At 47.2% G+C, this 16,954-nt stretch overlaps 5 protein-coding genes across 7 annotated transcripts; 3 read left to right on the top strand and 2 right to left on the bottom strand.

Moving 5' to 3' along the window:
* Positions 1–95: 95 nt before the first annotated feature.
* On the top strand, positions 96–943 carry LOC9658297. The gene is made up of 4 exons (XM_024686228.1): positions 96–150; positions 216–321; positions 385–516; positions 586–943. The coding sequence occupies exons 2-4, from the start codon at positions 226–228 to the stop codon at positions 922–924; spliced, it is 567 nt and encodes a 188-aa protein (XP_024541996.1). The 5' UTR covers positions 96–150; positions 216–225; the 3' UTR covers positions 925–943.
* A 191-nt stretch (positions 944–1,134) lies between these two features.
* On the top strand, positions 1,135–3,039 carry LOC112350262 (pentatricopeptide repeat-containing protein At4g02750-like). Its single transcript, XM_024686151.1, has 2 exons — positions 1,135–1,467; positions 1,564–3,039. Exons 1-2 carry the CDS (start codon positions 1,135–1,137, stop codon positions 3,037–3,039), a joined length of 1,809 nt encoding a protein of 602 aa, XP_024541919.1.
* A 237-nt stretch (positions 3,040–3,276) lies between these two features.
* Positions 3,277–6,348, bottom strand: LOC9658296 (serine/threonine-protein kinase STY46). 3 transcript variants are annotated; one of them, XM_002981054.2, is made up of 16 exons: positions 5,729–6,345; positions 5,542–5,656; positions 5,384–5,448; positions 5,181–5,294; positions 5,046–5,118; positions 4,872–4,982; positions 4,772–4,822; positions 4,560–4,720; positions 4,388–4,495; positions 4,263–4,336; positions 4,037–4,212; positions 3,883–3,978; positions 3,750–3,830; positions 3,643–3,696; positions 3,459–3,593; positions 3,277–3,413 (listed from the first exon to the last, which is right to left on the bottom strand). In XM_002981054.2, exons 1-16 carry the CDS (start codon positions 5,971–5,973, stop codon positions 3,345–3,347), a joined length of 1,728 nt encoding a protein of 575 aa, XP_002981100.1. In that variant the 5' UTR covers positions 5,974–6,345; the 3' UTR covers positions 3,277–3,344. The 3 variants fall into 3 exon arrangements, with proteins under 3 accessions (XP_002981100.1, XP_024541993.1, XP_024541992.1); XM_024686225.1 differs by having other exon boundaries at positions 4,560–4,822; positions 5,384–5,439; positions 5,729–6,348; XM_024686224.1 differs by having other exon boundaries at positions 4,560–4,822; positions 5,729–6,347.
* Positions 6,349–10,150: 3,802 nt separating this feature from the next.
* Positions 10,151–10,500, top strand: LOC112350260 (mitochondrial import receptor subunit TOM6 homolog). The gene has a single exon (XM_024686146.1). The coding sequence runs from the start codon at positions 10,214–10,216 to the stop codon at positions 10,373–10,375; it is 162 nt and encodes a 53-aa protein (XP_024541914.1). The 5' UTR covers positions 10,151–10,213; the 3' UTR covers positions 10,376–10,500.
* A 15-nt stretch (positions 10,501–10,515) lies between these two features.
* Positions 10,516–15,977, bottom strand: LOC9647190 (LRR receptor-like serine/threonine-protein kinase ERL1). The gene is made up of 27 exons (XM_024686145.1): positions 15,266–15,977; positions 15,009–15,147; positions 14,764–14,835; positions 14,543–14,614; positions 14,406–14,477; positions 14,271–14,342; positions 14,132–14,203; positions 14,003–14,074; positions 13,857–13,928; positions 13,724–13,792; positions 13,594–13,665; positions 13,472–13,543; positions 13,344–13,415; positions 13,199–13,270; positions 13,065–13,136; positions 12,941–13,012; positions 12,813–12,884; positions 12,688–12,759; positions 12,552–12,623; positions 12,417–12,488; positions 12,296–12,367; positions 12,175–12,246; positions 12,051–12,124; positions 11,848–11,979; positions 11,445–11,783; positions 11,021–11,391; positions 10,516–10,962 (listed from the first exon to the last, which is right to left on the bottom strand). Exons 1-27 carry the CDS (start codon positions 15,345–15,347, stop codon positions 10,573–10,575), a joined length of 2,964 nt encoding a protein of 987 aa, XP_024541913.1. The 5' UTR covers positions 15,348–15,977; the 3' UTR covers positions 10,516–10,572.
* Positions 15,978–16,954: the final 977 nt, after the last annotated feature.

Genomic DNA, 16,954 nt, shown 5'->3' with positions numbered 1-16,954 from the left:
CGCCGCGGAAGGGGACAGGCGATGGGGAATCCCAGCCGTTGGCGTGAAGTTTAGATCTTTTGAGTGGGAAATCTCAGTGGTCGCGTCTCTAGATAGCCTTGAGCTAGGTCGCAGTGCTCCATTGCGATCCCAAGCTCCTCCTTCATCCAGGTATGGCGATTTCTATCGATCCAGATCGAGCTAGGAGCATCGATTTGATAGTTCTTGGAATGCAGCGCAAAGACTATGGGAAGAGATTTCCGTCGCTACCACCGGGAGCGATGTGCCTCGGCCCCTACCGTCTCGGGATATTACGAGAGGTTCCCATCGCAGGAGCCTCCGGTAAGATCCGAAATCTCTCCTAGGCACTGCTCCAGAAGGTAAGCGTTCCTTTGTTCTTCGCAGTTTCGTCCAAACTTAAGATACATCAATCCAGACGTGGGCTATGAGGCACCACATCGATCCGCAAGGACTGCTGTCCCTGGCGCTGGAGAATCGACGCTGGACCAGCGGCTGATCGATCGAAATCCAGACGGGGTAACGAAACCATTTGCTCTATGTTTATTTGCAAGTTCTCACTCACTCACTGTGTGTGTTCTATCACAGTGGAGGCCTTGCCACCGCTACATTGATCCTGGAAGTGGCTCGCGCAGCGAGAAGCCATTCCGGCCTTGCGTGAAGAAAGTTCCAGGCCCGCCTGATAACCGATCCGATCCATGGAGGTCGAGCAAGCACGCTGTAAAGCACGTCGACGAGAGCAAGGGCGACGATAAGTGGAGGTCGACGCGACACAGGCCATCCATTTTCGAGGACTGGTACCTCGACGCCTCGCTCCAGGAGGACTGGCGCTCGACGAAGAAGCCGGCTCGCTACACGCACCAGCCCGAATGGGTTCCTCCTTTCAGGGAATACGAGGGCAAAGTTCCTCAGCGGGTAACACTCTAGCTTGTCTTTGATTGCAAGCTTTGATCGTTTCTCTGTGCAGTTCTACTCCATCGTTCCTGGCAAGCATTTGCAGAGAAGGCCAACCGTGAGAGGCAAGCGCAAAAGCACCAAGTACAACCAGTTCGCCACCACCTTCGACAAAGACGAGCACTTTGACGAGTTCAAGCGGCCGCTGGGTGGCATCAAGACGAGGTACAAGAACGAGCACCAATGGCCCTTCACGCCGCTGCCGCCACCGCGGAACAAGAAGCAGTTCTACACTCACGTCTGCCACCACGAAGGCGTGAGCACGCTCATGAACCTGAAGAGAGACTACGACTACAACTCGTACGTCTTCCTCTAGACAAGAGCCAAGAGTTCGCAGCCATGGATCACTGCACCAGTTTTGGGTTTGAGATGGAGGACGAGGCGGTTCTCGTGTCGAACAGATTGATCCAGATGTATGGGAGCTCCGGGCTGGTGAAGAAAGCACGGCAGGTGTTTGACTCCATGGGGATTCACAGGGATAGTTTCAGCTGGAACTCCATGATCTTTGCGTACTCGGTGAACAGGAAGTTGCCCGAAACCAAGCTCCTGTTTGATCGAATGCCGGCCAAGGACTTGGTTTCCTGGACGACGATGCTGGCGGCGTATGCCCAGAACGGGCAGCTGCTGGAAGCCAAGGTGGTGTTCGACGAGATCCCGCTGCGCAGTCAGGTGGTGTGGAACTCGATGCTCTCGGCCTTCGGGAAGAACGGCGATCTCCAGGAGTCGAGACGTTTCTTTGGGGAGATGCCCGAGTGGGACATGGCTTCCTGGAACGCCATCCTATCGGCTTCGTCCCACAACGGCGACTTGGAGGCGGCCAGGGAGCTCTTTGCTCGAATGCCTTGCCAGAATATTGTGTCGTGGAATGCGCTCCTCTCGGCGTGTGCACAGGACGGATCTCTCGACGAGTGCCGGCGGTTGTTCAAGGCCATGCCCGAGAGGAACTTGATCTCCACCACCGCCATGCTCACTGCCTATGCCCGGACCGGGCATATCACCGAAGCTCGACGCCTGATTGCGTCCCTGGAAGAGGTGGACGTCGTGTGCTGCAACGCCATGCTCGCTGGATACGCCCAGAACGGATTCCTGGAAGAAGCCATCGATTTCTTTGCTGCGATGCCGCAAAAGGATATGGTCTCCTGCAACGCGATGCTGGCGGCGTATGCTCGAAGCCGGAGAGTCGCTGAGGCCAGAGCGCTGTTTGGAAGGCTCCCAAGGATCAACCTCGTCTCCCTCAACGCCATGCTCGCGGCCTACTCGCAGAACGATCACGTCCACGAGGCTGTGGATCTCTTCTCGAGCATCCCGGAGATAAACCTCGTCTCCGCGACGACAATGGTGGCGGCTTTCGCTCAGACTGGACAGATCGAGCAGGCCAAGTTTGTCTTCGATTCGGTGCCGCAGCGGAACCTGGTTGCCTGGAATGCCATGCTCTCGGCCTACTGCCAGTCCGGTCTCGCGGAGGACGCCATCAAGCTCTTCAACCTCATGCCACACCGGGACGTTCTCTCGTGGACTTCGCTGCTAGCCATGCACGTCGCAGCGGGGAACACCACTGCGGCCAGACTAATCCTGGACAGAACTCTCTCGCCAGATCTGATCTCCTGGAGCTCCATGCTCGCTGGCTACGCTCGAAACGGACAGCCAGCCGAGGCCTTGGATCTCTTCCACTCGATGAAGCTCATCCACACTGTCGACGATGCTTGCTTTGCCTCGGCCATGCTGGCTTTCTGCCATTCCGGAGATTTGTACGCTGGAAGGTGCTGCGTCCAGTCCATGAGAGCTGACTTTGGGATGCGCCCAATCAAGCACCACTACTGCTGTGTGATCACGCTCTTGGGCCGAGCCGGGTTCTCGGACAGTGCTTACGAGCTGGCCTGGAGCATGCCACTCGAACCGGACGCCTTGGAGTGGAAGTGCTTGCTGGGCGCCTGTGGAAGTCACAGTAATCTCCAGAAGGGGGCGTCGCTGGCCGGACGCCTCTTGGAGATGGACGTGAGTGATGCCACATCCTACATCGTGCTGTCCAACCTCTGGTTCTTCTCGGGCCGCCAATTGCAAGCTCCAGGGACCTTGGAACCAGACTAGAGACTTCCAGCTTTCCTGGAACTCAGTCCCTGGAGTTAACGTTGAAATAACTACACTGTTGTCTACCGTGACGAGCCACGAAACCATCCTACGTGCTTCCAACCTCTACGAACAGTCTTGGAACCAGCCACTCATTCTTCTTTGGAGTTCTATAACCTGTGAGTAAACACTGCGCCAAAAAGTATCGCCAGCAGTGAGCCTGTACCTCTGGCTTATTGGTCAGCCAACCATGTAAGCTAATCCGCAGGGGCCAATTCCTCTCCTCAGTAGCAAAATTGGATCACCATGTACATGTCAATGAATGGTCACAGGTTCCGCCGGAAAGCTGAAAAGATTCCAGACTTTTTCTTCTTCTCGCTTTCTTCCTCTCCAATCTGGGAATACTCCGTGAGCACTACGCGACTCAAGAAGGAAATTACCTCTTTATACACGTCTTGCAAAACTAGAGTAATTATTGAAAACTCCGGCCTCTCTGCAGCGTTTGATTGCCAGCATTTCTCCATCAATTCAGCAAGCTTGGGATGAGTGTTTTTCGGAATAACAGGTCGAAGCCCCTGGAATTTTAAGCGTTCTGTCAAGTAGCAGAAGTTCTGTCAATATTACCTTCTGAACGACTGCAACAGCCGCTTGTAACGGTGTGAGATAGTCGTAAGGCAGCTGCAACAAAAGGCCTTCGTATTAAGAAAGAATTGATATGACAAATCATGTACCTTGCCCGTCAAAAGCTCCCATAAAACTACGCCAAAACTAAAGATGTCAGCCTTGTGGTCATATGGCTTATGCTCGATAACCTGCAAATGCGGCCTTCCGTTATAATGCATGCAGATCATGGCTGACAATTACCTCTGGTGCCATCCAACGATAAGTTCCCGTTTCAGCAGTCATCACACCAGTGTGGTCCTTCACTCTTGCAACTCCAAAATCAGCTACTTTGACAACCTACGTGACAGCCACGTCAACAATATGAACATCTAGGTTAGCTAAGTCTACACTCTACCTCGTTCTCGTCCATTAACAAGTTTGCCGCTTTCAAATCCCGGTGAACTATGTTGTTCTGGTGCAGATAATCCATTCCTTTTGACACGTCAATAGCCACTCTGAGTGCCATCGGTAGTTTTAAAACGGATCGATGCTTGTGCAAATAATCGTAAACACTTCCACCGGACATGTACTCTGCAAGGACAAAGTCAAATCGATAATCTCGACAGAGACAGCTTGCAGACCAGTGACTATAGATAAGTTCGGCGGCTTAGTGCATGCTCCTATAAACTGCACAACGTTTTTGTGGCGCACTTTCCTGGAAGAATAAGGATCAATTTACAATGTTACGAAATGCTATAGCGGTTACCGCATGATGAAGACTTCTTGAGCAAATTCCTTTTGTAAATCTTCGTTCAAACGCTCGGGTTTCAACACTTTAATTGCAACATCTTGCCCGCAGTACACTCCTCGGAAACTGAAAAAAGAAAAAAAAGTTGAAGTGCAAGGAAAGAAAACAAAACGACAAGAAAAAATCTTACAGATCACCGAAGGAGCCAGAAGCCACCTTATGCAGCAGTTTCAACTGCTCACTATCGATCTCCCAATCATCCTTGCCATCAAAAGGAATCTTTACATGACCGTGCCTGCGGCCATTTGAAAGACTTTTGGTGGGAGATTTCGGCTTGGTCCACGCCTCTTTCTGCAACAGCGAAAATGTCTTAGTATCTAGAAAATTGAGACGAGTGAGTACCTCAATGCCAGCCAATGCTCGCTCCATTGCCAACTGTAGGCCATCCGTATCCTGATAGGCAATCTCACTGGATAAAAATCAACTACGCAAGGATACATACCTCACATGACCAGCCGTCCACTACGAAGACATCGAGAGAAAACCCATCTCTAGTGGAGAAAGCGTGCGCTTCTTGGATATTCAATCCAACGTCGGCAAGCCAAGCCGATAGCTGCCAATAGAGAATGAAAGATAAACTTGACTACTGAACTGGCGGTTGGACAAAAACTATTACCTGGCTTAAAAGCTTGGGTTTATCTATAGTTGATATCGTCACTTCGTGCATAAAGATCTGAGCGAGTCCACGGCTGAGCACAAGAAACATCCGTTGCTTTGCGGATGGATGGATATATGTAAAGCGTAATCGTACCTTGGGGAATTATCCGCATGACTCTCTCGATCTTCATCAGATGAAGGCTTATTCAGATCGAGGACTAAAGCTTCGAGGTTAGGAGAAGAACCAAATGCAGGAGGTGGATGTACACTACGGAAGGAAGAAAAAAAGATTGAAACAAGACAACATCATCGTTAGTTAAGACTTGGAAGCAATAGGTAGCTGAGCCTGAGACTTACAGCTGAGTTTCAGGCACGGGCATGCACTGGTCTCCTGGTACTGATTCGTCCAAGCGCTGCTGGACCTAGTATGGTCAGGTATTGTTTTCGCAGCATAAGTATCGGAGAATGGGAGCGAGCGCATTCGAATCTGCTCGAAACGAAAGGCACGCACTTACTTGGACGATCCGGACGTGAAAGACGGGCCTGATGTCGGGATTCTCCGCGAGCTGCAGCAATCGCTTGTGCATGAGCACGTCCTCAGCCCTCTCCGTGTTGACATCCAACGCATACCTGGATCACCACCAATTCATCCCGGTTCCAAGCCGGTGTCACCACAGTCCAGCATTCCAAGACAGATCTCACCTCGTCGGCAAGCGATTGAAATGTGCCTGTAGCTCTTCCAGAAATCCGGGATCCTCCAAAGCCTCGTGATTCTGCGCCTGGAGCCGCTTGACAATCTCCTGGCACACCTCGGCCTTTGTGGCCCGATGCAGTGAAAAAGCTTCCTCTCCCCCGCCGCTACCGTGAGACCGGTGGCGCAGCTCCTCCTGGATATTTCCCTCCACCGCCACCGCCTCCTCCTCCAAGAACTCTTGCGACGAGGTCATGGCCCCCGATTGAAATTTCGAGCGCTGCCTGCCGCGATCCCACTATGTCTCCCAGACTCTAAAAAGAAGAAACAATGGCAGGCCGTCAGCTCGCATTATCGCGGGCATGCTCGATCGATCAAAAGAATCGCATTGGCGATCGCTGCCGCCCTAGCACCAAGAAGTGCATCAAAAACACATCCGATCGCCGCGGAAAGGCTGCCACAGCGAGAAAGAAACCTTGCGCGACGTTTCAGCTCCCTCGCAGCGATCCAAAGCCCTAGCCACGGATCTAGAAATGCCAGCCCGCAGCGAAATATAGAGAGAGCGACCCCCCTCTCCTATCCAAGCTTCCAGCACGCGGCCGTCGATGAGCGACCCATCCAACGGCTGCAACAGTGCAGCGTGGTCACATTGTTACTGTTGGTTATTACCCGATGACGTGCAGCCAAAGCATAGACGCTCCACCCAATCCCAGCCGCTAATCAACGATTAAAACACCCCCAATGGCCAAGATGAGCACACCGGCTAGCTGACCGGCTTTATCTAAATCACGAGAGACTTGCTTAGGTCCACTACTGGTCACGGACCGGCTCACCACCACCACAGACGGAGTACCGTACATGCAGCCAGTTTCTAGTGACCGACACGTGTTTTGGGATCAAGGCCCTGCTCGGTCGAGTAGCCGCGTCACTATATAAAGAAAGCAATGTTTCATGGGCGTCAAAGAGAACTTGCTAAACTTGGGTGATTAGTTAGTTTAGCCAAAGCATATGTGCATAACTTGGCCCGGATATGCGAAGTACTTAAACTAAACGATGCTCATGCATGTCTTGGAGTGGCTCTTGGATGCGTCCAAGGGCCACTCCGTGTCGTACACGTACGAAATTGCGCTGGACGTACCGTGTCATGGTTTGGTTTGAGAACGATTTTTATTTTTTCTTTACATGCTTATCGTGCTTTGAGCTGGCCCAAATCTATCTAACGTGTTAAAAACAAAGGAAGCTTCTCTTCCAGTGGCCTTCTGTGTTTTTTCTATGTTGTCATAGTGTTCACCTCAACTGGATTTTTCTCGGCTTGTTTCGACCGTCCAGATGCAGTGAACCTTCAGCCGATTTCGACCACGTTCATCTAGAGAGATAAAGTAGAAGTCAGCGCTATATTAGGATACATGCTCCCTGAAATTGGGATCACGGAGAGAATGGGTGACCCACACACCAAGAGTGCATCTAATCTTTCAAAATTAAAATAGGAAAACAAAAACTTAAGCTTGATGATCCACATCCACAGAGGGATTCAGACTCATGCTAATCTTCTGAATCCCTTCTTTTAAAATAAATCATTTTAAATCATTTATTTTAGTAGTGTACTAAAAGAGTTATTCATCAGGAGTAGATCATTTTGGATCCCATTTCATTAAATTATATAATAATAATAATACTATAAATAAATGTGTGTTTAGAGCAACACTAAAATCGTACCATTTAATAGTTTTAATAAAAGATATTGCATGGTTTTTAATAGTTCAATACTTATAGGTGTGTGAAGTGTTATATATATATATATATATATATATATATATATATATATATATATATATATATATATAGTATAAGAAACTATAGAAACATGTTGAATATACTATTTTTTTTTTAAATTATTTTAAAAAATTCAAAGAATTTACAAATTTGTGTTATTTTACTATTTAAACTATAATATAATATAGGTATATAATATGTATGCTGAGGACCTTTGCTCTTTGTGATAAATACTAAATGTGATAATAATATAAATACTTTCACAATAATATATATAATAATTATCTTTATTATATATAATATATTTTTAAAATGAGAATAAAACTACTTAAACTTAAATATTTATAAATACCATTTTATATCAATAAGATATTTGGTAAATTTTGGTAAAAAATTTAATTTTTAATAGATGTTAATGCTATCAAAACTCATCTTGATAAACACAATTTTAAATATATATTTCTATAATTTACTCAATTTGAGCTTAAATTTCACTTACTAACCTTCTTGATAAAAAGTTAATTAACACCACATTGCTTATTTTTATGACTAACAAATATTAGATTTTAATATTTATATTCATTTTCTAATAAAGTTTTCCTAATGAAGATATATATAATAACCTAAACCTAAATCTGGTACTATTTCCTTTTAGATGTTACTTGATTAATTGATTAAGAATATTAAAAATACATTGTATTATAGTATATTCCTTTATTTTTTAAAATTACTATAGCTTTACTTGCATGGCAATCTCTCACATAGAGTTTGTCCATTATGTAACAAAGTATATATAATGCTCACGAATGCAAGTGCCTTCATGGTAAGGCTCTAGATTAAGTTCTGGTGGCTAGAAATATTATCCAGTTCCTACTGAAATTGCTCTGATTCTTTGCTTAAGAGTTGTGGGTGTGGATAATGCTCTTCAGGGATTGTGTTATGAGCATCAAGCAAGGAACTGAAAAGGAAAGGCCAAAGTTTAAATACAATTGTTAATCTATCCATCATATCTCTAGAATATTGAGAAAACCCTAGAGCTGCTCACACATCTAGAGCTCAGCTTAATTCATGGTGAGGATGAACGCTTATGAATCAAATTCAACCCTCAACATTTACTCATAGATGGTAAATACTGTTTATATTAGTGTATATGTAAGAATCTTAATACTAAACCTTCCCCAGGTTTTCTAAAGGCAAATGATAAAGTCATGATAGTCACCTTCACAAACGATTTACATAGATTGACAGTCACTAGTCTTTAACTAGCTTCATTTTTTAACTAACTTCCACTAGAAGCTCCTCCAACTGTGCGCTCTTCTATCATTTCATGTGAAGGATTGGAAATTGCACGATCGAAGTCCAGAAACTTTGGCTTGCCATCCGAAATTAAAACATGGGAACATTGTAGATCCCCATGTAGAACTTGAATCTCAAGTAGCCCGTGTCTTACTTCCAAAGACATAGAACTTGTTGTGACCACATCACCTAGCCTTCTTGAGCCCTCGTCCGACAGAGCCAAGTAGACAACGTTACAGTGAGGAAGACGGCCAACATCGGAGGATAGATCTCGTGGATGCCCTTTCCTCTTGCACGAAAGCTTTAATAGCTTCTTCCTCCCGTAGATCGAATGTCTTCAAAACAAGATCTAAAACGTTTCCATATTTCCCCATACCTGCAACACAATGAACACAAATCAAAACTATCACTCGACTCTACTCTGAATGCATACCTGCCAAACCAAGCTCATTTATGGTTGGAGCAGAGAGCTCATGAAACCTCTCTTCTGCAACCACTATTGACATGTCATAGCGTTGATAGTGGCTGCACCTCGGTAGCTTCAACGAGGAACCTCGAACCGGAGTCGACGGCACCAATTCCCGCTGCATATGGAGCTTTGTGGTGGCACTGTCCTTGTGAGCTGCCACAAGAACAAACAGAAAGGCTCCGAGTGGTGCACCACCATCCATACGAATCACAGGTGAATACTGCAATGTCTTGCTGGTTGCATCAATCCTCCGGAAGAAAATAGTCTGTGAATAGTTCGAGATAAAGCCGATACGTGTTTCGTCCATGACCATGTCACCAAACAGTTGTTGAATGTCTTTGATAAGCTTTGAGCCCTGTTGATTGTCCTCCAGAGCTAGTCGCAAGTCTCATCCCGAAATTTTCCACTCCCATGGCCCACTCAACTCCAAAAACACGACGAGAGAGCTTCTTCCGGTTCCCAGCTGGTTCAGGAAGTCTTGAGTCGAAGATTACATGGTCCGTGTATGAGTATGATGGACCACTTCCACCAGCTACATAAAGAAGTGGAATTCGTAACTCCGCTGCCATGCTCTCCAAACGTGGCACCTCTGATTCCTACTTTGTCACTGGAAGAGGATGAACAGTAGCACTCTCGTCGAATATCTGCGTATCATCCAGGGATCCCACAAAGACTGTCATCTCTTGCTCAAATTGTGACCACAACGTTGGAGGCGACACTACTGGCATGGCTATGGATTGTTGGCTGAGTCCTATTGGCAATTCGGGTAGGTTCTTCCCTCTAAGTGACATCTGCAAGGAAAACAACTAAGTGTCTAATCCCAATAGCAGCACAATTCCATCCTTTTTATTAGGGTTTTCCCTTTTTAAGTACTTGGCCTTTAAGCGTTTTTAGGGTTCTCTAGAGTTTTGGTGTTAGGGTTCTTGGTTGGGCGGCAGCAACGCGCGCTCGTGGCAGGATGTTTCTGGGACAGATTCAGCTGCCCGACAAGGCGGAGGCGCACCGGCAGCTCCGCAGCCATCTGACGCAGTTCGGCATCTGGGTGGGCGTCATTAGGGTTCTGCCCTATGTCATCCATTTCCTCACCAAGGAGAACGAGGAGCTCAAGCTGGAGCTGTAAGCGATGCAATCAGTCTATTGTTTCCTCCATCCCCAGTTTTTGGCTCTTTGATTTTGTGATCTCTAGATCACTGCAAATGTTGAACTAAAATCTAATTGAAAGAAAGAGGGAGAGTTTCTTGTGAAGAACCCTAAAAGATGAACCCTAAAAACAGAGTAGGTATTTTAGTTATATGATACAAGAAGTGGGAAAATTTTTCACCCTTGGGAGATAACTTCGCCAAACTTGACAAAGAGGTGGCCGCCCGAGGTGGTGCTGCTGGCCGAGAGATTGTCCCTGTGCTTGCTATCCACGTAGTCGTCCACATACCTCCGGTTTGCTCCACCGGCATTCGCAGAGGAATCCACAGCGGCATTGGCAGCGGCATTGGCAGCTCCGGCCGAGGATTTCTTGACGGTGGGAGGAGGAAGCAGCGTCAAGATCACATTGACAACGTCGTGCATGGTGGGTCTTTGCGCCGGGAACTTCTGTGCGCACAGCAGCGCCAAGCGGATGAGCTTCTGGATCGCGTTTGGGTCCGTGCACGTATCTTTCACCTCTTGATCCACGATCTCCATCACGCTCTTGTTGTTGACGTGAGACAACACCTGCGAGATCGATCACCCAAGTTTTGTGAGAGGAGATCCATCGTCCATGAAGCTTTACCCATTGGTGTAAGTTCTTCTCGTCGTCCACGGCCTTTTGCCGCGTGATGAGCTCCAGGAGCACGATCCCGAAGCTGTAGACGTCGGATTTCTCGTTGAGCCGCGACGTCCTGGCGTACTCCGGATCAATGTAGCCGATCGTCCCCATCACGTACGTGGACGTGTGCGTGCTCGCGGAGCAAATGCTCTTGGCGATGCCAAAGTCGGAGAGATGGACCTCGAACCTCTCGTCCAGGAGAATGTTGGAGGACTTCACGTCCCGGTGGATGATCCGGGGGCTGCAGTTGTGGTGGAGGTACTCCAGCCCCTGCGCAGCGCCCAGCGCGATGATCAACCGCGCGTCCCAGTCGAGCGTCACCTTTCTCACTGGTCCTGGAAAGTTTCCACAAGATTTAGAGCTTTGCAAAGAAGAAGAGAAGCTATACCGTGGAGGATGTCCCAGAGGCTTCCATTGTCCATGAAGTCGTAGAAGAGGAGGTTCCCGGCCGAGGATAGCGAGTATCCATACAAGCTTACCAAGTTTCGGTGCTTGATGTGGCCTAGAGTCGCGAGCTCCGTCTCAAACTCGTGGACGTTCTGTGGATAGTGATTGTAGAGCCGCTTGATCGCAACTTTCTTGCCGTTCTTGAGCGTGCATTTGTAGACGGAGCTGGAGGCACCGCGGCCGACGAGAAATCTCTCGTGGAGGTTGTCTGTGATGCGCATGATATCGTCGTAAGTGTGGCAAGACATGTCCATGTGTAGAACGACGAGGCTGGGAGGGCCTGGTTTTCAAGTAGCGTGTCAGTTTTTTTTCTTGCTTTTTTTTCTTCGCGATGCTTTGCTTACTCTGGGATGAGTTCTTCGAGGCTTTGACGAATCCTTTGGGCTGGTTCCAGCGAATGCCCAGGAAGATGAAGACCAGTAGCAGACACATTGAGCCGATCGAAATGCCAAGAATCGCTGATGCTCCCATCGTTTCTACTCGAAGATGAAAAAAAAATATGGATGAGTAGAAGGCGAGGTGGAAAAAAAACAGAGATTTTATATACCAGATGACCTCTTCCTGTAGACGTTGCACATTGGTTTCGTGGATCCACCACAGAGCTGTAGATTTCCTACATAGCTGCAAGTCTGAAAGTTAGAAGGAAGCTAAAACTATCAAACACAACATGCCTTTCGAATGAAAATCTATTGAAGATGCTACTCGCTGGTATCTCTCCTGAGAGATTGTTGTATGACAAGTTCCTGACAAGATAGTGTGAGTATCTCACAAAGAAACGAAAGAAAAGCTTACAAGGTGCTGAGGCTGAAACAGTTTCCAAGCTGCGGTGGTATCGATCCTGACAGGGAATTCTTTTCCAGAAGTCTGAAACAAGAACAGTCCATAAAGAAGCAAAAGGATGAAAAGCTCTTACAGTGCATTCAGTGTTTGTAGCTGTCCTAACTCTGGCGGTATGCTCCCCGACAGATTGTTCTCCGACAAATCCCTGCAAGTAAGTTCCCGTGAATCAAAGCTGGCAAAGAGCGTCGTGAATTGCAAGAGACAATACATTGCATAGATGCTTTTCAAGCTACCAAATTCAGACGGAATTCCTCCAGTGAGCTTGTTGTGTTTTAGAACACTGAGAAAAACACACACACAAATTATTGTCAGTTCACCTCAGTTCGTGAAGCTAGCATACTTACAGCGTGAGGAGATGTTCAAGGTTGCCTATTGATCTGGGAATGTGCCCGGTTAAAATGTTTTCTGAGAGATCCCTGGTACAAATCAAGAGATTGTCAAGTTGTACCGGAAAAACTTCTGGTCTTACATTGTATCTAAGTTGACAATGTGTCCTAGTTCTTCAGGAATCCTTCCCGAAAACGAATTAGATGACAAGTTTCTAAACGCTTCGCGTGAGAAACGATCGATCGAGAAAAAAGAGTTACGGAAACTTACAAATAAGTCAAGCTTCCCAGATCCTGAAGCTCTGGAGGCACGGTGCCGTTTAGCATGTTTCCGTGAACGTTACTGTGCGCAAAAGTATCAATAGTGACGACGGAAAAGATTCAAGGAAACTTACATGTAGTTTAAGGACGAGCAGTAGCTCACATTTTTTGGAAATGGTCCAGAGAACTTGTTGTTGGAAAGATCCCTGCAATGTCGAGAAACCAAATTAGCTAGATTTCGATATTTTTTACATCACTGCAAGCTCACAGCTCAAACAACTCGCTTAAGCTTCCCAGCTCGGGAGGAATCTGTCCTGTTAGATTGTTATCGTTGAGTTGCCTGAAAGAAGTAATGGCTAGTTAAGTCTTCTGTCAGGAGAAAAAAACTTAGAAAACAACTAAAAAATACTCACAAGTAGCTGAGCTTCGTCATATTTCCAAGCTCCGGAGGAATGACTCCAGTAAGCATGTTTCCATGGAGATATCTACAGCAACAAGAAATCAATCTCTCATAGAAACGAGATTCTACGCCATGGCTTACAGCTTGCCGGTGAAAGTAAGATTGCCAAGTATCGAAGGAATCGATCCTTCAAGGAAGTTGTTACTTAAATCCCTGTCAAAAGCGAGTGAGAACAAAAACACATCGCAGATAAAATCACTTACAGAACTGCCAGAGCCTGCATAAGACCGATCACGTCTGGAATTTTGCCAACAAGCTTGTTTCCTTGCAGAGACCTTTCACAAAGTAAAACAACGGCATGGATATTCTAAGAGATCAAGTAGGCTAGCTTACAAGGTTGCCACTTGCAGAAAGCCGATGTTGAAAGGAATCTCGCCAGTCAGCTGGTTATACGAGAGGTCTCTGCGGCAATTTAGTACGGAAAGAAATCAATAAGAAAGTGAACACACGACAAAGAAATACTCACAGGATCTCGTAGCTTGTGCAGTTTCCAATATTTTCTGGAATGGGACCTGTGATGTTGTTGCTCCGAATATCACTGTAAGCAATCAAGGAGAAGAAACGGTGATATAACGAGTTTGTGAGATAGAAAAGGTGTTCCAGGAAACTTACAAATACCACAGCCCCGTAAGCCGGCACATATCGGGGGACAAGTTCCCAGTCAAGAGATTATCCCTCAAACCTCTGCCAAAAGCTCGTGTCTTAGTTTCATACGAAGCAAGATCACTCGAAGCAACTCACAAGTACTGCAAAACTTCACTCCAGTAGAGCAAAGTTGGTATTTCTCCTGTCAGCTTGTTCTGTGCCAAGTCCCTGGTAAAGATTTGAAGATCAGAAAAGCAAACGAGAAGAGAGAGAGAGGGAGAGTATTCAAACGAACAGAGTCTTAAGGTTCGGGAGCTGGGACAGCGTCGAAGGGATCGGCCCCGTAAGTTGATTGTTCTTCAGTATACTGCACAGTTTGAAGTAGCGAGAGATTCATTAGCTCTTCGAACGAAGCGCGGGTATAACGTACAGATTTTCGAGCTGCTTGAGTTGCGAGATCGAGAATGGAATATCTCCGTGGAATGCATTGAACGAAAGATCTCTGGAATAGTTCCAAACATTGAAGTACTACAAGAAAGAGAGACGCGAAAAAAGCAAGGAACTTACATGGTTTTCAAGTTGACGCACTGCCCAATCTCGTCTGGAATCTGTCCAGACAAGCTGTTCTCTCGCAAGTCCCTACACACAAAACACGCAGGAGTTATAAACTTTGTCTTCTTGGTCCCCACAACGATACGGAGGGAAAAAAAATTAAAGGAAGAACACACATACTCTCTCTCTCTCTCTCTCTCTCTCTCTCTCTCTCACGGCAACGCAACACCACTTACAAATACTGGAGACTTTTGAGCCTTCCAAAAGCTGGCGAGATCTCTCCGGAAAGTCCCAATTGAGTCAGATTCCTGGCCGCAAAAACAAATCGCAACTTGTGTAAGTTAAAGATGGAAGATCCAGCATGAGACAAGATGGAAAAGAGAGGAGAAAAGAGGAGAGGAGAAAAGAGAGAGCGGAGATGGAGCCTTGCGAAGACGATGATGATGATAATGCGTGCGTTATGATCCTCCCGTGAACTTACAAGCCAATCACTGCAAGCGTGACATTATCGCAGCTGACACCCCTCCAGAAACACGGGTCGCGATCAATTGCTCCTTCCCAATCGTAGAGAACGTTGTCGGCATTGTTGAGCGATTTCTTGATCTCGAGCAGCACCACCCCTGTGAGTGACAAGATCGATCCATGGCGAAGAAAACCCATGAAAAGAAAAAGAACTTCAGTTCATAGACTAGCGAAGAAAGACAGAAGAAGAAAGGAGATCGATCGATCGATACTGACCATCGTCTGAGAGGCCGGAAGCGCTGCCAAGAAGAGCAGCCAAGAAGAGCAAAGATAACACAAAGTGGTGCATCGATCCCATCTTTTATCGCAAGCCCACCGCGAGAGCTTTCAATCGCTGCTGGTACTACTCGCCATATCGCCGTCCTGTTCTTGCGATCTACTCTACACGAGCTCTTCTCGCTCTTCCCAGATCCCACATTCCAGGAAAGGAGCAAGAAAGGAAGAACTCTCGGCGATGGCGTGCGGATGTTGCGTGAATCTATCCTAGCTCATGATCTATCATCTATCCATCTATCAACTGGCGCTGGACTGGCGCTCTCCAGTGCTGCCGCTGCCGCCGCTGCCATCCTATCGTGCAGCCAAAGCTCTCAAGCGCAAACGTGAGAGGAAGAAGAAGAGCAAGAGACCCACATTCCTTTCTCGGCTAGAGAGAGCTCTTGGTTTCAAGGCGGAGGTGGAAGAAAGAGATCGTAGAACGGAACGGGCACAGAATTCCAATCCCACCGCCACCGCGCGGCGCTCTCTCCGCCCCGCCAGCCCCGATCCAAAAATCCAATCTCCGCCAATGCTGGATGGCGACGAGCTAGCTATGCCATGAATGCCCACTGGAGCGAAATCAAGGAATCGCCACCACCACCACCATCACACTCTTTTTCGTGATGGATGATCCAGAAGGAGAAAATCTCTTCTTCTTCCTCTCAAGCTTTCTCACTCACTCTCTCTCTCTCTCTTTCTCTCTCACTCTGTGCTCCAAAAATCTGTGTGCCACTCACTGTCTCGTCGCTCTGCTCGCGCTGTGCGCTCTGGCCGACCTCTGCGCTGCTAGACTGCCCGTTCTTGCCAAAGACTAGTAGTCCCTCCCTCTCTCTCTCTCTCTCTCCTCTTTGTCCTTTGATCTCCTCCGCCATATCCCAAAACCCAATTGTTTTGGAGGAGATTTCCGGCTTAACGAATCAACAAAAGCATTTCTTTTCCAGATCGAATCGATGGTTTCTTTCTTTTTCTCCCCCTCGATTACCAAAATCTCGTCTCCTCGGCAGAGCAGTGACGGCGGTGTCACATCCCGCTGACACCGCGCCCATCCTGGCGGCGCCGCGGCGGCGCCGCTCCTGTCACGTGACAGAACATTCCGTCACGCGGGACCCGGATCTCCGCCGTCCACCCGCGGCATCCAACGGCCGCGAATGTTCCTCCGTTATCCCTGACCGCCGGCCTCTCCCACGGCCCGTGGCCGTACACCTGTGGCATGACTTAGTCCAAGCAGTTTTACTGTGGTGATAGCTAGGCTGGTCTATTCATCCAAATTAACGTAACTCTTTCTTTTTTTTTCACATTTACTTCTTCCACTCTCCCGTATTTTTTGTGTTTATTCACTTTTTTACGTATTCTCGTATTCCTCAGGGCTAGGCTCAACCTCTACATGCCATTGATTACGGTCTAGGCCCTATTTACTTTTCACACGTGGTTTACCCCAGCCTGGCATTCATTTTGGTTTTGTATTTTACTACCATTCTTTTTAGCTTGACTTACTATAAGCGCAATTGCCCTCAAGTGGTTAGAAGTGAAAAACAATGTTGGATTAAATGTAATCTAAGGAGACTTGGAAGACAATTCTTTCCTCCTTGTGTCGATAGAAAAGGACTGATTGTTGATGATTATTTTGGAGGCATTGCAATCATAGACAAG

This window comes from Selaginella moellendorffii, unplaced genomic scaffold, assembly GCF_000143415.4.
Source record: "Selaginella moellendorffii unplaced genomic scaffold, v1.0 SELMOscaffold_47, whole genome shotgun sequence".
Taxonomy (NCBI): Eukaryota; Viridiplantae; Streptophyta; class Lycopodiopsida; order Selaginellales; family Selaginellaceae; genus Selaginella; species Selaginella moellendorffii.
This window is presented reverse-complemented; position numbering and strand designations above follow the sequence as displayed.

Bases quoted from the DNA above. Each gene is read 5' to 3' on its own strand.
- LOC9658297 (XM_024686228.1), top strand. From the start codon at position 226: ATGGGAAGAGATTTCCGTCGCTACCACCGGGAGCGATGTGCCTCGGCC. The intron at 322-384 runs GTAAGATCCGAA...TGTTCTTCGCAG, and splicing joins TCCCATCGCAGGAGCCTCCG to TTTCGTCCAAACTTAAGATA. The intron at 517-585 runs GTAACGAAACCA...GTTCTATCACAG, and splicing joins TCGATCGAAATCCAGACGGG to TGGAGGCCTTGCCACCGCTA.
- LOC112350262 (XM_024686151.1), top strand. From the start codon at position 1,135: ATGGCCCTTCACGCCGCTGCCGCCACCGCGGAACAAGAAGCAGTTCTA. The intron at 1,468-1,563 runs GTGAACAGGAAG...GCGTATGCCCAG, and splicing joins CCATGATCTTTGCGTACTCG to AACGGGCAGCTGCTGGAAGC.
- LOC9658296 (XM_024686224.1), bottom strand. From the start codon at position 5,973: ATGACCTCGTCGCAAGAGTTCTTGGAGGAGGAGGCGGTGGCGGTGGAG. The intron at 4,983-5,045 runs GTAATAGTTTTT...CTCTATTGGCAG, and splicing joins AACCCAAGCTTTTAAGCCAG to CTATCGGCTTGGCTTGCCGA. The intron at 4,496-4,559 runs GTAAGATTTTTT...TTCTTTTTTCAG, and splicing joins TCTGGCTCCTTCGGTGATCT to TTTCCGAGGAGTGTACTGCG.
- LOC112350260 (XM_024686146.1), top strand. From the start codon at position 10,214: ATGTTTCTGGGACAGATTCAGCTGCCCGACAAGGCGGAGGCGCACCGG.
- LOC9647190 (XM_024686145.1), bottom strand. From the start codon at position 15,347: ATGGGATCGATGCACCACTTTGTGTTATCTTTGCTCTTCTTGGCTGCT. The intron at 12,489-12,551 runs GTATTGTCTCTT...ACTTACTTGCAG, and splicing joins TTGAAAAGCATCTATGCAAT to GGATTTGTCGGAGAACAATC. The intron at 11,980-12,050 runs GTATATAAAATC...ATCTTCGAGTAG, and splicing joins CTACAGGAAGAGGTCATCTG to AAACGATGGGAGCATCAGCG.